Genomic DNA, 16,373 nt, shown 5'->3' on the forward strand with positions numbered 1-16,373 from the left:
TCAGGGAACTGGTGACAGATTTTTTCGCGAAATAAACACAAATTTGCCCAGTGCGTCCAGGCCCTAAGATAAATACTCATCTTTGCTGATCACTTCATTTTTTCTTAGGCAAGAAAGATAATAAGACGGTTTATCTGCCGCGAAAGGTCGATTTAATGTCTGATATGAACGCTTATATATTCAAAATGCTTAGGAAACGGCTGGCGGATCCACTGACGCTATTTGAACCGGACATGATCATGGAGGTTTAGTTGGTCGCGGGCGACAAGCATCAATATCAGTCGCCGAAAAGAAGGAAAGCAGTTATCGATTGAAACCTCCCGCAGTGAATATCTCCTCACGTTGAAAGGGGGATAAACTCCCGGATAAACTTGAAATACATGGAATTTGCGATAGAGAAAACAGAGTAAAGTTAATCAAATAAAAAACGAGGTCGCTGCATCCAGCAGATGCTTAGTTCCTAAAAGTTTCGGGTTCATGCATCACTGTCACACTAGGCATAACTCTTTTGATAAACATACAAGCACGTTATTAGTACTGGTCAGTACTAGTTAAAGCAAAAAGGGCGGATACGTTCTCCTATTCACCGGTAAACTCAGTCACGAAAATAGAATGTTCTTGTTTGAAGAAACTGGTCGTAAAGGAGAGACGAGCTTCATTGTTAAATTCTTAAATTCTTATTGAACTAACGTGTTGTTGCCACAAAGCAAACAAAAGTTTTTTGGTCTTTCCGGCTGATGTTGCAATTATCGGATGTGTAAAAATCGGAGCGTTTAAATGGAATTTTGCTGGCCCTTTGGCGGCCGAGCACAATCAGGGTGATAATCGACAAATTCACGATTGGTAGAGATAGAACTGTTGAGAGATGATGAAACATGATGATGACGTAACAGTTCAAAGAGGCGTGCAGCTGGGATAATCTACTTTTTTCGAATTTGCAGGTAAAGTTGAATTACCAGTAATTACTAGAAGAAATACTTTCCGTCAGCTTTCTATCTAATTTGTAAGTGACATTATGAGTTCGCCGCGAAGTCTGTCAGACAGCCTTAATGAGTCCATTACTCGGCAAAACGAGGTAGGTATCAAACCGTTTATCGCTGTTCCCTAGCTTGCCCTGCAGCTATGGACAGCTTGACAGAATGTTCTACACTACTAATAATTTATAGAACTAGGTAACAAGGAATTTAAACATATCCTGAAGGAATTCAATTCCATTTACTTAGCACAAAACTCATTCCGGAGCAGATTTTTTGTCGTCATCTTCGTGTGAAAAAATGTCTTGAATTGTCTTGGTTGGTGGCAGTGGTGCTCTGTGTGATCCAGCGAGTAATCCCAGTGATGTGCTTGTGAAACAAAACTGATTACTCCAGTGGATGGCTGTTTCACTTAACTGATAGATATTTAATCCCTCGATGGTTTGCTTAAATACGGGGCATGTGACGTAAAACAATCCTGTCAAGTATCTGCGTTGCAAAGGTACAGATGTAACAATCCCCATTGCATTGAAACCCCTTTAACTTTTAGGACGCGCTCAATGTAGTTGCGGATATTCACATTAATATTGTCAAACATCTGCTAAAATGCCATATTAAACATAGCTTTATTATCCGCGTTGCTACAAAACGCCACACGTTGTACTGTGGTTTAAAGCATCGCTCCACGCATTCTTAGTCTGGAATAGGGTCAATCGACCGCACCCTTAATGTGCATTCGCCTAGCAGACAGCCCCAACTCAATGAACTATCATCTGAATAAATGCGAATCATACTACATGATAGCACACACTAATCCAGTTCTTTGGGGCAGAGAATGCGTATGTATGTCTACATATTTTATAGAGTATGGATGACAACTCTGATGCAAACAGTTGGGAACAACTGTCCGACGGAGTTGAGGAAGAAATTTACGCGGGACCCCGCGATCAGGTTAGTGAGTTGATTATAAAGTTTCCTTCGTTCTATATTCACAAACTTTCAACATAGCTGAGTAAACCGCAAGAGAGGATAAATTATTCCCGCATTCCCAGAGTGTCCACAAAACTGAGTAAGTAGACGCGCAAGAACTAGAAACTAGAGACTGACGATTTTATTGTTCCCATTTCCGCGCGGGGCAAATACGTGTAACGCTAAAAGGGATTGGGACAGCGCGTGACAATTAGGCAATATTGAAAATGACATAAAACGCTTTGTTTGTCCATCCAGAATTTTGCATAAGCATTGGTTTAAGTTTCTCACGTGACTTACAATGGTCCGAAAATAAACCGGGAAAATGTTCTTGCAAGATTTTGGAGGGATAAAGAATGTGTATTATAGTAGTTTCGATATTGGCTAAGTACACGATGTAAATATGGATGTTGATTGTTACAAGGTCACGAATATAATGTTCTCATCGACCGATTTCAAGTGTTTCGCTCAGCGTTGATAAACAGTGTTTCATTCAAAACACCTATTCCGAATAGCACTGATCCACAAGCAAATTGTTGTTCCCTGTCAGGGTCGTCTATTGACTCAGCTCGAACGGTTCCTTATGACGCGGTCGTAACTACGTTACGTGCAATTAACAGTGGATTGATTGATTGTGTTGTGGTTGTTGATGGATTATTTATAAACATAATCAAAGTTACGGTATGTATTTATCGTCCCGTTTTTTTAGGATCTTCATATCCCGGATGACGATGTATTTAGTTACCGGTATCAGCCTGTCAGTCCAGGAAACACTGTAGGTCAAATTTACGATATACACTTAAATGCATGGGCAATTTAGGAAATACATCTTAAGCTTGGGGCACTACTGAATAACCCTATCTACCTCTAAGTATAATCGTTCATGTTCTCTAGCTTATAATAATCATCTCAGGAATAACCTTGATCGAACTGTGCAGGATAGAGGAAAAAAATGTTTTGAAGGAAAATTAAATCACTCTATTTCGTAAAATTGGCTGATTCCGGTTGTCGATTGTTTAATGTAAAGGGACGGTATGGATGTCTTTCGTCCTATTTATTGTTGTTTTTTTTTAGGATTTTCATATCCCGGGTGACGATGTATTTTCTCAGTTGAGGAGTTACCTCGATCAGCCGGACAGTCCAGGGAACACAGTGAGTCAATTTATATTTTACACTTTTATGCAGCAAATTACAAATTATTTTGCACGCTTGGTCCACTCTAGCTATTATCTTTGATTTTCTCTAGTTATGACTTAATAATAGGCTTCATTCAAACTAGAAAAGACAGAGGAAGAAAAGGGAAAGAAATGAAAAAACGACATAAAAAATCGAAATGCTTTTCATTCAGAGTTGTCAAGGAAAACTAATTCATATGGTAAGAAGTTGTTATCTCACAAGTGCTACATTCATAATGAAAAAGAAAAAATTTGAATTTTGCCAGTCAATGTAAATAAAATGTCATTTAATGGTTGGCAATTTGTTTAAAAGACTGTAAACAGTGGTGCTAATGGCAACCAGGACCCAGCTAAAGAGCAAGGACCCAGAGCGATGCCTTCAGGTGGTTCTTCTGGTGACGAGGTGACTAATGTGGTGTCTCTTAAATCTAAATCATAATGATAAGAATTTTTGATTGGAGTGGGCAGTTCTTTGAGTATCCTCTTGACACGTAACGAGAGTTAACCAGACTCGGTACCAGACATGCCCAAAGTAATTCCTTTTTTTTTTTTTGTTCCTATTTTCATTATAATAAGCTTAATGAATGTGATATGAAGTTGAAAATTCGAACCACACTACACGTATTCACAGTGTCTCAATTTATTTGGCTCCCAAAATTCAACTTTGCTGTCTGGTTAAATTGACAGCACATGCATTATATGTTGTTATGGAGTAAAGTATTTGTTATTCTTGTTTTGGGGAATACATTATTGTTTCTTGTTTTAAAATAACACACATATTTTTTCATTACCCTTACACAGGGGAATTGAATTGACTGCACTAATCTATACTTGTCAAATATTATTGTATTTGAAATTGAAGGTTCTGTCAGTGTCTAGGAATTTAGCTCGGTTGGTACGACATAGTTTTGCAGGTGTTTCTCCAGGGTTACAAGGGGCAGGCAGAGGACAGGTAATGTCATCATTTGACAGTAGCAGTCTTTCACTGTCAGGCAGTAGCAGGGCAAGTCAGGTGCACAATGCATATAATTTCAATGTGGTTCTGCTTGACCCTGGTGTTGACAAAATACCTCGTCGGAGCACCAGAAAAGAACTTGGAGACAATGGAAGAATTGTCCAGTTATCTTTGGCGCGGGGAGCACAGGAATCAGCAGCAAATGAAGCGTTGGTCAGTGCCTTTCCCCTCCTTAGAGGAATGCAGAGCAGGTAGTTAATTTATATTTATTTCATAGGAGTGGACCGTATGTTTTGTTTTAATTTATTATAAAATTCTACTACATTGTAAATAATCATGTAAAGTCATTGTAATTGTTAAATATATCAAGTGCGTGTTATTGTTTAGAAATCAATCTATTGATACAAGAACATCAAGATTAGTTGAGGATTATATCATTGTGTTGTTGAGCAGTATGATCTCATGCATGAATAAAATTGAACTGACCCTTCGTCTAGCTGAATTTATTTTGTTATAATTTCTCATTTGTAATTATTCCCATATTCACATATCCTTCCACAACTGCTTCTAGCAAAAACGATCATGTAATGAAAAAAATTGAGAAGATGACATGAGTTACGGTCGATAGACTGACAATTCAGGTCAGAGAAATGATGCCAAATTCAGACTTTGCATAGATTAGTTATCTAAAAAAGCAAACGATGAAAAGAAATAAAGTTTGTGGGCCACTAATTTTACTAATGTCATTACTGTATAATGTTGAACTTGAACCAAATCATGGTAAAACTACAGAACAAGTTGCAGTCTTTTTCTTTCACACACTAAAATGTTTATTTCTAACTTTAGGAATGGAGATGACTGTTTTGAAGTTTTAGTCACTGACAAAACTTCAAGAAATACTTTGATGCCTGCAAATGCTCCAGATTGTTGATTTACTGCTAGGGAACTTCACAAGGTACATTTGTAGCGGGACAAGGCTCGCTTTATCTTTGCTTGGTTGAAGCATTCCCCAGTCAGGTAACATAATGATGTATTTCGTAAGGTGCTACTTTGTTTAGTAATAGTGTTTTGGCATTCCTTTTCACATGATTTTTGCCGAGCTGCTCACCACTGTTCGGCATGCTGAGCACCATTGTGAAGAAAATGTAGTGAAACCATGAGTTCTCTTTGTCATCATGCAGGTAATGTAATTGCCAGTTGGCACAGATGCCCAATGAAGTTACCCAATAATTTAATAATAATATCATACTAATAATTATAATGCTATTAATGCATTTACACCTCAAAACACCCAAGTAAGGACACCATTGATGATTGAAATCGTCTACAAGTAGACAGAATAAAATATATTACGTCTCACACATCGGGGTCAATGGGTTAATTATTTATTTCAGAGCCAGAGTCCCATGCAGCAAGGTTCATCTACAGGTAATGCCAAAAAAATCCTTCCTGCAATTTAGCAGCCTTCTATATTGACTCTGATCTATATTTTTCAAGTCTTAAATGTTAAAAACGAAATGTAAACTCAATGTCTGGACAACACCTATAATTGTTGAGCAACATATGTATGTATGAGATACATGACCATTTCTAAGTCACTGACTAGCTATGAAAAACATGATGTATATACAAATCATGTTCACCACAAAAGTTGCACCAGTAAAGTTACAATTATCCAATAGAGTATATTACTTGGACAAAAAATCAATCCACAAGGGCTGGTCGTTTTTTGCACTTATTTTTTGGCAAATACCATTTTCATTTGTGTCTACCTTTTTACATCATAGGAAGACGGTCCCGTCCAGGTTTTGTGTTTCGACAAACTTATCTTTCTGGAGGTAAGTACACTTATGGTTTTTTCATGTGGGGTTTTTGTTGATGTAATGCGATATCAAAAAATCATACAACTTTGTGTATAGTGCGATATACAAGTTAATGATACCTAGTCACTTGGTGATACAGTAATTTTGGCAAGCTAGGTATTAAAAATTGTATATTATTATACTTATTGGAATTTTGTAGAAGTCAACTGCATAAATCCTTCAATGATTTGTTTTCAAATTGACCTTTAGTATTAAATCAAGTCTCACTAATATGATCCTAACATTCTTTCTAACTCAGCAACTACCGGTAGATTTCGTGCTTTGGAGCCAGAACCAATAGGTAGAGTCTCAGGAAGTGATGCACAATTCAACATTGCATCGTCAAGCAATGCTGAAAGAAACACCACCTCTGGTGATCGATTCAGTTTCATACCCCCAAGACCATACAGTTCAAGTGGATTTGGCAGACCATCGGTGACAAGGTCCATGACTACTAGTACTGGAACAATTTCAACATCAACCAGTACATCTACCAATGGTCCAGTAACTGGGACGAGGGCTAGGCTAGTTAGCCATCCAGGTGGAAGGGGACCATCTGGCAGTTCAAATGGAACACACACCATAAGAACTAATAATAGCAGTAGTCCTTTATCTGGAAGTAGACTCTACAGACTCTCTAGGGGAAGGACGCTTCAAGGTAGGCCAACCTCCACAAGAACCACATCAATTACCACTATTAGTAATGCCAGTGCAGGGAGGAGTAATATAGCACATATTATGGATGCAGCTATAGCTACTAGTTCCACCTCATCAACTAGCACCATTACTGATGCTAGTGCAACAAGCAGCAATGCAACAACTGTTATGGTGACAGCTTCAGTGACTAGTTCCACTTCATCAAGTACCTCATCAATTAGCACCATTACTGTTGCTAGTGCAAGGAGCAGCAATGCAGCACCTGTTATGGTGATAGCTGCAGTGACTGGTTTGACCTCATCAAGCATCTCCATAACGAATGGTTCGCCTGCTGTTCGATCTGGCAGTGTACCAATTAGTCTCCCTATAGCGCTAACCTCCAATGCCACAAATTCAGTCTCAATACACACCACTGTAAATAGCACTGTGGCCAGTGGGACTAACACCACCAATCTTTTGAGTCCATCAGTTAAGGTCAGTAGTGTTGCAATAGCTAGTGGTATGGGAGGTGGTTCTAATCATGTGGATGGTGGAGATGCTCTCCAAAGCAATGAAGTGATTATAAGGTCTTCAGGTGAAGTTGAACAGAGCCGTGGTCGCAGATGGCGTGCAACTCTTCCAATCGAAGTTGATGACAGTGATGCTGACGATGGAGCTGGGCTTGAAACTGAAGTATCTATGATGGATAATGCTACTCCACCCACCACAACATGCACACCTACTACTGGAACAGGTATTATTTTAATCAACATAAATTATTTTAAGTTAGTTTTTCACATGTAGTATCAGACTAGAATTTTAAGAGGTTAGATTAAATATCTAAAGAAAACAGCTTTAATATAGATATGCATATAGAAACAGGATGGGCAGTTCTAATTTTTGTGGCATTTATAATGTTTTGCCATTACTACTGGTCCAGAAAATATGAGATAAAAGGTTCATTTCATTGTAAACATTTACTTGGATTTTTTGTTTCATTCTTCTTAGTAATGGCAGGGACACAGTAACAACCACTATAACTACAATAGCTGAGTCCAGGCCATCAATTGAGCATTTAAGTGCAAGCATTACAGGTAATGCATGAATATGTATTTTACGAGAATTTCAAAATGCATTATAAAACTGCCAAATGGTAATGACTGCTTGTCCCATTTTCAACAAATTATACCAATATGATTAACCATAATAGTATGAACATTTCTGTTTAAAATTTTGTTATGATTTTCTCATGATCCCAGCTGCAATGATACTTATACTATCGATTACATTGCTCCATATAGGCACCATAGAGTTACCAGAGGCAAGTGTGCTGCTTGATCTGTTGCCTCCAAATCAGGGTATGAGTTATTATAATGATATACTGGCCAACAGCTGCAATACATATCTACCCTTAATTATCAAATTTCTCACATGAAGCGAAAGTTTGCAAGCTGGAATTGGTTTCTTAGGACTTCATTCCCATATAAGCAATTGTTTATGAGCACCAATGACTTGTAATTATTATACTTATGGTATTGAATAAGTTGTAGAAGTTTTCAGAACTACCCTATCAGGTATGCAGTAATTTCTATACATTCATTTTCGTAATGAAGAGGACAGTAAAAAATTAATATAAAAAAATTAATTGTTGTTTTTTTTTTTAGGCCAGATGGCAAGTGCGCTACAAACATCCATTTCAATGACACAATCTACAAGGCTGCCATTCAATCATCCATGTACCTTCCATGTGGTAAGTAAACAAGTTGTGAGACAGATTGTGTCTACTTGGTATGTTAAATTAAGTTTTGGATGACTGGGAAACCTGTAGTGATTGAGGTTGGCAAGACAATACTTATTGTTTACTGTAATTGTTGCGAATGTTTCAGCTCATGGAAATGGTACGTATATGTGGACAGTCAAGGAGACCAGCACTAATGTGCGTCTGTAGTGATAGACAGTGGCTTTTGTGGAGGTGAGAACATTCTTCTTATTATTTTTTAGTATAAATACACAGGTGATTATACAAAATCGAGCGCTCTCATTGGCTCGCTATCTCGGATTATCAGCCGATAATCACCTCGTTGGACAAAATGGCTGCCAGTAGTTGTTTTGCCACTGTAAGTGAAGATGATTTCACGTTGAAATGTTTTTTTTCTCTTTTTTGAAATAATCAACTGTGTATTTATACTAAAACAATAAGGCTCAGTGATTATATCGGTGAATATTCACCTCGACGAGACGAATTCACCGATAGTCACTTCACCTTTGGCGAATAATTGTTAAATATTTCTAATAAAATAATAAGAATGTTGATAAGCATAGTAATAATGCTACTATCAATCTTTATTTGTATAGCGTCTGTACCACTAACAGTTCTAGGCGCCTTACATTTTATACAAAACAAATATATATATATATATATATATATTATAAAATTCAATTATGAATAAATCACAATCATGCTAACAACCACAGTGCATGTAAGTGAGATGAATTGTCTAAAATAACAAAAATCAATAGAATTATGATATGGCATCACTATGTTTCCAAAGATTAAACATATCGCCTTTCACTTCATACTGCAGTCACACTGATATTTGATGTTTTACAATTCTCCCAAAAATGAACATAAATCATTAACAACAACCGGTAACAATGTTGATACAATTTACATTTGTCAGGCCCATTTTTGAACACAGAGATATTGCAAATGTGGTGAATGAGCAATTTTTGTTTTGGGTGCAATCATCAGATGGAGCTTCGGGAAAACAAGGTAAAGTAAATTATAGAGTAAACAGTTTGACAGTACTTATGCATAAACTGGGTTAGCGCAAAAAAAGGTTAAACCTCCACTGGTTAGGGAAAGCTTAAACAAATAGTATATTTGTACTTACACCATGTCTATTTAATTAATTAAAATTATGGAACCCTGAATGGGTGGAATGAAAAGTAAATGACAATCATTATTCCTTGACACATATACATGGGATGAAAACATTATCCACAGATTGATATAAATTACAAATAATTAAAAAGTATAACAACTTTAGACAATTTAAATTTACATAATAATTTTTGTAATATTACTTGATCTCAATGAAATGTTGACGCTTAGTACACAAATATATGTATATATATGTATATATATGTATATACACCTCACACTGTGGTATAATTTAGCTTCACAGGCTTGATCTGTCGGTACTTTTTCTAATTACAAAGCATAACTTGTGTTGTTTTCAGGACTAGAAGCCATAAAACATCACAGCAGTTCAGGAATGGTGGCTGTAGTTTGCAATGTCGATGGTTGCCAAAAAGTTTTGCGAAAGATCACAGGTATTGATCACAATGTATCTCAAACGTGATCCAATTTGACAAGAATATAATTACATGCTGATAGTGGTTCAAGACCCACTCTGACCACTCGCTGAATTTGATCCTGGTCTTCCCTGGTTCAACTTCCCAGCTGCACTTGTAAATAGCCAACTGCTTTGCCTCCGGCCAGTTGGGATTCTTAACAGTTGTTGTTGTTGTGTTCTGTTGTTTCGTTGATTGTTTCAGATTGGCTCTGAAAAGCCCCTATGGGGAGTGGTCAATTAAGTATGTATTGTATTGTATTATTGTATTGTATGCTCAACCCTCGCATTCTATCTACACATTAATAGGGGTCAACATGATTGTACAAAATGTAATATTTGTATTATACGTAACTTGCCACTATGCTCTAGAGGGGAAACATGAAAATTCAGTCATGTGACTTGATGGAACAGACGATTGCTTCTGGGTCAATTAGTAATGCAGTCCTGAATGAGTTAGCACAAACTTTGTTAATTGATACTACCTTTTCATTGAAGTAAGACTTTTAAATAATTTAAAAAGTAAATATTTAAATTCTAAAAATCATCATTCATAGTCAAACAATATTTATTATTTATTCATGCTTATGGGATTTGAGAATAGTTTTGTTTGATTATTGATAATTAATAATTGTTAACATCTTTCCCCCTCATCACAAACCTAATATCTCAAAACAATGTTTCTTTAAGAGTTACCAAGTGTTTCCGAATTCCAAAGACTTCTGGAAGAAGCTTTGAAAGAATTTCAAGAACAGAAGAGGAAATGGTATGCGGATTATAACACACCTGTTGTAATGTCCAATCTAATTAAAACATAATTTATAAGGCTTTGTTCATATGTACAAAATTAATCTTAACGTAAATTAATTCACTTTGCCCTCCCCGTCAATATCACAGAAGCTATAGGAAAGAAACAAATACAGTTAAGTTTCATTAAACATTTCATACACTGTTATCTCAGGCTGGCCTTAAAAGCAGAAAGGGATTTGAAGAAGGAACAAGATCTGGCATTTGAAGAATCTCTCAAAGCTGACAAAGAGAAGGTTTGAGACATTGATTTTAGCTTTTGGTATGAGAGCCAAGTCAACTATAGTCTGTCTGTCTGTCAGTCTTAATAATTATCTTGTTTTGTGACGTGATCCTGTATATATTATTTTTTTGTACATATCTTAATATCTAAACATTTTTATCTGTTTACATTGTTATGGTACTATTTTACTAATCACAGGTTTATACAAGTAAATCTTTTGATTTGACGGTCTTTTCAGTCGAAATAAAGATATTATTATTATTATTGATATTATTATTATATCAAGTCATTTGACTAAAAATCCTAATTCAGTCTGTGTTATGATCTTTCCTATGTGCAACAGGAGCCAAGAAAAAAGAATACCAAAGCCTGCCAATGTGAAGTGCTGGAAGAGGTACATTTAATTACATGATGCATTACTCAAAAAGCATGATGAGTCAGTAATTGCTATCCAGCAAATAAATGTTTCTGCTTCATTCATGACAATGGAACAACAATTGATGTACACTAATTATGTTTAAAAAAAGGGCATGTATCCCATAAATTATTGTATTAATGACACAGTAACTCTAAGTACTTAAATGTGTCTGATTTTTAAAAGGTCATCAGTCATATATTTTAGTTGAATTTCTTTGCTAGATCCGTTCAGAGCTAATAACCAGAGAACCACCACAACAGGAGTGTAGTGATGAACAGCCACAGCAAGACAGCAATGAAGGGCAGCGACAAGAAAATGCAAATGAACCACCAGCGAAGAGGCTTAGATCAGAAGGAGAGCTGCAAATTGCTGTTGTTCTTCCTGATGGCAAAAGGCATATACTGGATGTTCCATTGCAAAACACTTTAAAGGTGGGTTAACAAACTGTGGGCTGTGATGCATGCATTCTCATTTTTCTCCAAATGACTCGATTACATGTACAGTATGTTCCCTGAACTGCAATGCCGTGTCCCCTGTCCTCATTACTTTATGGTCGTCCCATCCTCAAAAGTGGGCCCTGATAATTAATGTCTCATCATATTCACAATGATTTACTTGCTGGAAAATCTGCAAGCTTGTTTACCAGCTTTTTGAGTTACATTTACTGTGAATGGGCTTGTAACACTATGAGTATCAGCTTGTATGAAGTCACAACAACCAATTCTAACCAAGAGTGCAAAATAGTTTTGAAATCCTTTCATAATAATTTGTTTTTCAGTTAAATCTAGGATCTATACCAACAAGTGAGAAATTTGCTTCCTGGACAATATGTCTCAACATCTATTGTTCTACACTGTCCACTTGACCGCAATGTTTCCAGGCGGCTTCATGAAAGCAGCACGCGTATACAGGACGTAGGTCTGGAATCAAATGTTGTAGTGATAGTATCCTTAAATGAAAATGATGAAAACGGATCAGAAGAAACTTAAAAAAAAATTGAAGTGGATGTGGATGATTTTCTATGTTAGAATACTCAGAACATACTGATCATTGACACAAGTCATGGGAATTGCTGACTCCTGAAATGCACTCAATAGTGCACACAGTTGAGGAATGCAGCATTCAGATATTGAAGAGTGTATTTCAAAGTATGATACAGTCAACTTCATTCTCAAAGGAAAATTTCGAGGGAAATGCTGACTCCTGAATGCACAGTTCTGAAAGTGCTTGCAGTTGAGGAACGCAGTATTACCCTCTAATAATAGTGTTTAAAATGACAATACTAAAGCACAGTCATCCCGGCAACAATGAGTCGAGTTGATGACCCCCTGAAAGTCTTAAAATGCTCTTCTGTTCTGAAAGGAACTGCTAAGAAGAGTTGTGTAGGAAGAGATATCCAAGGTGACTAACATGTCCCAAAGACATCTTGCTTAAGACTTGTAGCAGGATAATACCCTCTTGCAAATGAGGGGGGGACCGGGAAACCATTTGAATAAAAGGCAAAATTAAGAAGAAATGTAGTTTTCAACAACAATATTTCGTGCCAGAATAAAAAATAAACTGTTATTGTTACAAATGTGAGGTACCTACATCATCATTATTCATGGGATGCGATTCTCAAGACCTGCTGCGCTCCAGTGGCAAGCGTAATGCAAATAAGTACTTGGAATGTTTTATAACGTCAATTTATTACGTTAATAAAGATTTCTGTAACCAAGTGCAGTTCCTTTGGGTACAGACTCCTTCCATACTAACATAAATTGTGATGGGTCATAACCCTAAGAATCAAAATGCCTAAAACACCACAGCCAAATAATACGACCACCTGAACTGGGGTAAATGCTGAGTACACAACACACATGACCCTAGTAAACCAGCTGTTTAACGGTGGCTGACATCAGGTTCCATCACTTCCACATGATGACCAATTTTTCTAAGTTATTACTACAAAAACCAACGATCTGTGGAATGGGCCCGAATAACCGAGTTTCTGCCCCGCAGACTTTTATTAAACATTTTCATGAACTTCCTTTCCCACTGGATTATGGTGCACTATAACGACCGCAACAATGGAACATGTTTTCAAAAATTCTCTCTCTTTGGGAAACACAGCAAAACTTTCCCCGAAGACTCCTCATTTTCCCATAATGTCTCGCAGGTGCATTTGCGACTGAATTTTTTCCCTTTGCGACTTTTCATGAGAAAAGGGTTAGCAGTTGCCACTTTCCTGCTCTTTTGACTAAAATAAATGAAGTAATGACAAATTATTTTGTTTCTCGCCTTGAGTTTTTTTTCAATCTGAAGATAGCGCAATCGCGCTACCAGACCTCTCAACCTCAAAACACCGAAAATCTGGAGACTGATGTCAAAAAATCTGGAGATTTCAGTACAAATCTGGAGATTGATCGACCAGCAGACACAACCAAGTAAACACAGGTTCTTAATAAGAGAAAGTGTTTTTTTCTTGGTTAGTAAGCATCACCGATAGGAAATCCAAGTGTCTCGAGATGCGCAAAACGTATGCGCAATAACAATAGTAGGCACCGTCCTTAAGTCCAGCCAGTGTGTGAGCACTGAGCTGATCTCATTGCTCAGGCTTCAGTTGTTCGAAGGGTGGATAGCACTATTTACTGGATACATTAGGATCCACTGGCTAACGCCCTTGCTGTCGCTAGTGTTTATCCGGTGGATAGAGTTCTCCACCTTTTGACAAACCGAGGCCAGCATTATATGCAGTAGCTGCCTTTTAAGAACCATCCAATAGTTCATCAGGCCCGACAGCAATTTCCACCATTTTGAAAACGTGTTCCAAATGCGAGACTGGTTATGATGACCTAATTTCAAACAGGTGTTCTATATATGGTCATGGACGGCAGTCTGTGAATTGAACAGCTTCGTTTGTTAAGTTTTAGTATAAATTTGCACAGAATTGACGAAAGAAACTCACCCAAGCAAGGCAAAAAATGAAATGCTACAAAAAAAAATTATTCTAAAGTTCAGCCCGAGCCTCTATTTATCGTGAGATTTGTCTGTCTCATCTGCGCTACGTTACGAGCACAACTCCATTTCTTTGAAAGGTATATACTTCGTGCCAGTATGCCATTTAGTTGCCTAGCATATAGTCGTCCATATCGCCAAGTACGTATTACTACTGATCAACTGCGTACTTGGCGATATGGACAACTATATGCAAGGCGACTATATGGCATACTGGCACGAAGTATATACCCTTTGATATCATTCGCCATTTTCAGCGGTTTCTTCCAACACATGTATTGTGGGCCCATATTTTGTTTTGCTACACCGCTGACGACACAATGCAGCGCGACGATTTTGTGGGGGCAGAGACGTAAATTGCAATCCAATGCACAGTTCGGTGGTTTTCGTAGTGATTACCTTTTGTAATGCTTTCAAAGAAATGCCCAGTCACTGGTGACGTACTTTATGACATAATAGGTTACCATACTGTAGCAACGCATCGACCTTTTTAAGTTAAATACGCTGCTTATTTTAGCCATAAACAAAAACAATTCAAAAACGAGCTTGGTGACCGCCGTTTATTTTTGGGTGTTTCAAAATGTTGCTACATGTATGATCACTTATTAAGTGACAAAAAAACAACAAAAACAAACAAATACACAGCTTGTCCACCCATGAGTGAGCATTATGTTTCATGCCACTATAAAGATTTACAACTTTCAAATATCGCAAGTCATGATCCATCAAAGGACAAGAAGTGAGTAGGGCTAGAAACAAGTTGCCACCTTTAGAGCCTGAGCTGGTCTCCATTATGGATTTTGAACCCATCAGCTTCTGGGTGATTCCCTGGTCCCCCCCTCTTGGAACAGAGGGTATTACCTAGTAGTCTTAGGTTGGCAATTTATTCTGCTCCATAAATTAACATTTAACATTGATTTCTAAACATGACTTGTCAACTTGCAAGGTAGAGTCTTTCAAACTGATTTCACATGAGGTGTGAGCAATCCGAACAACAACACTGAGACTACTAGGGGGTTTCATCGAGTGACCAACTCGACTCATTGTAGCCAGGATTAGTTATAGACTGAGAACCAACAGATACAGTATGTAAGCTGCTGTTCTTGATTAAAAAACACTGGTAGGTACTTTACCAGAGACAACTTTAACAGTACATTTTAAGACAACAATAAATTCCATAACATGAGTCAATGTTGAGCATCAAGACAGCTGCAATTCTCAACTGAATTCAATCTCAGGTGAAATTCAGGAGTCAGCTTTACCCGTATGCCCTTTGACTCAACACAGAACAGACAAGTATGCTGCCAATTGCTCTACTGAAATCTGTTACACAAAAAGGTAACTTTCAGGAGCCAGCATCAACCAGACTTCCATTTACATGTACCAGTAAGTTATTACACTCGACATTGCACTCAGTAAGGACAAATAATTCTATGTGCATAATCTTCACAATCCAATGTCTGTGTCAATGTGTTATGATTTGAACTGTTTACACTGTAGAACCAAAATAAAGAATTAAAAATTGCCTGACTTGAATGTAAACATTCATTCCTTGGTTTCCATCTTCTTCCCTTGGATGGAATGTTTCATGCAACACCACAAGTACATGATCTGGAACATGTAATGAGATTGGAGCCACCTCTACTCCGGATAAATCATTATCATCCCCTTGTGGTAAGGGTGCATTTGGGTCATCTCCATACATGACCAGATCAGCAGGAATACTGTCATTGATGACCCCTCCAACACCAGAGTAATTGGGTGAATGATGTTGCAAAATGCCAGAAATCCACAACTGATGTGGGGATAACCCATGCTCTGTGGAAAGTCCATGATTATTGACCATATCCACAAAGTGTACTAAAGCACTATTGATCCTTGGCATGTAAACATAATGCAATGAAAAGATGTCTACATCGTTGTTACGATTGAGCACACCAATATGTTCCAAATGCAAAAATATATTTTGAAAATGTATAAAAGGCAGTGAACCACTTCACG

At 37.4% G+C, this 16,373-nt stretch overlaps 1 protein-coding gene and 2 long non-coding RNA genes across 3 annotated transcripts; all 3 read left to right on the forward strand.

The window, feature by feature from the left end:
• The first annotated feature begins 1,841 nt into the window (after window positions 1–1,841).
• Window positions 1,842–7,599, forward strand: LOC138030330 (mucin-21-like). Its single transcript, XM_068878256.1, has 9 exons — window positions 1,842–1,925; window positions 2,653–2,718; window positions 3,018–3,095; window positions 3,432–3,521; window positions 3,981–4,286; window positions 5,468–5,501; window positions 5,861–5,911; window positions 6,195–7,325; window positions 7,580–7,599. The coding sequence occupies exons 1-9, from the start codon at window positions 1,842–1,844 to the stop codon at window positions 7,597–7,599; spliced, it is 1,860 nt and encodes a 619-aa protein (XP_068734357.1).
• LOC138029368 (uncharacterized) lies at window positions 7,597–8,544 on the forward strand. Its single transcript, XR_011127874.1, has 4 exons — window positions 7,597–7,665; window positions 7,873–7,929; window positions 8,236–8,321; window positions 8,458–8,544. It is a non-coding gene; the product is annotated as an uncharacterized lncRNA (long non-coding RNA).
• A 711-nt stretch (window positions 8,545–9,255) lies between these two features.
• LOC138028978 (uncharacterized) lies at window positions 9,256–10,967 on the forward strand. The gene is made up of 4 exons (XR_011127784.1): window positions 9,256–9,344; window positions 9,815–9,907; window positions 10,618–10,693; window positions 10,889–10,967. It is a non-coding gene; the product is annotated as an uncharacterized lncRNA (long non-coding RNA).
• The last annotated feature ends 5,406 nt before the right edge of the window (window positions 10,968–16,373 follow it).

The sequence above is a fragment of the Montipora capricornis genome, chromosome 13 (genome assembly GCF_036669925.1).
Source record: "Montipora capricornis isolate CH-2021 chromosome 13, ASM3666992v2, whole genome shotgun sequence".
Classification (NCBI taxonomy): Eukaryota; Metazoa; Cnidaria; class Anthozoa; order Scleractinia; family Acroporidae; genus Montipora; species Montipora capricornis.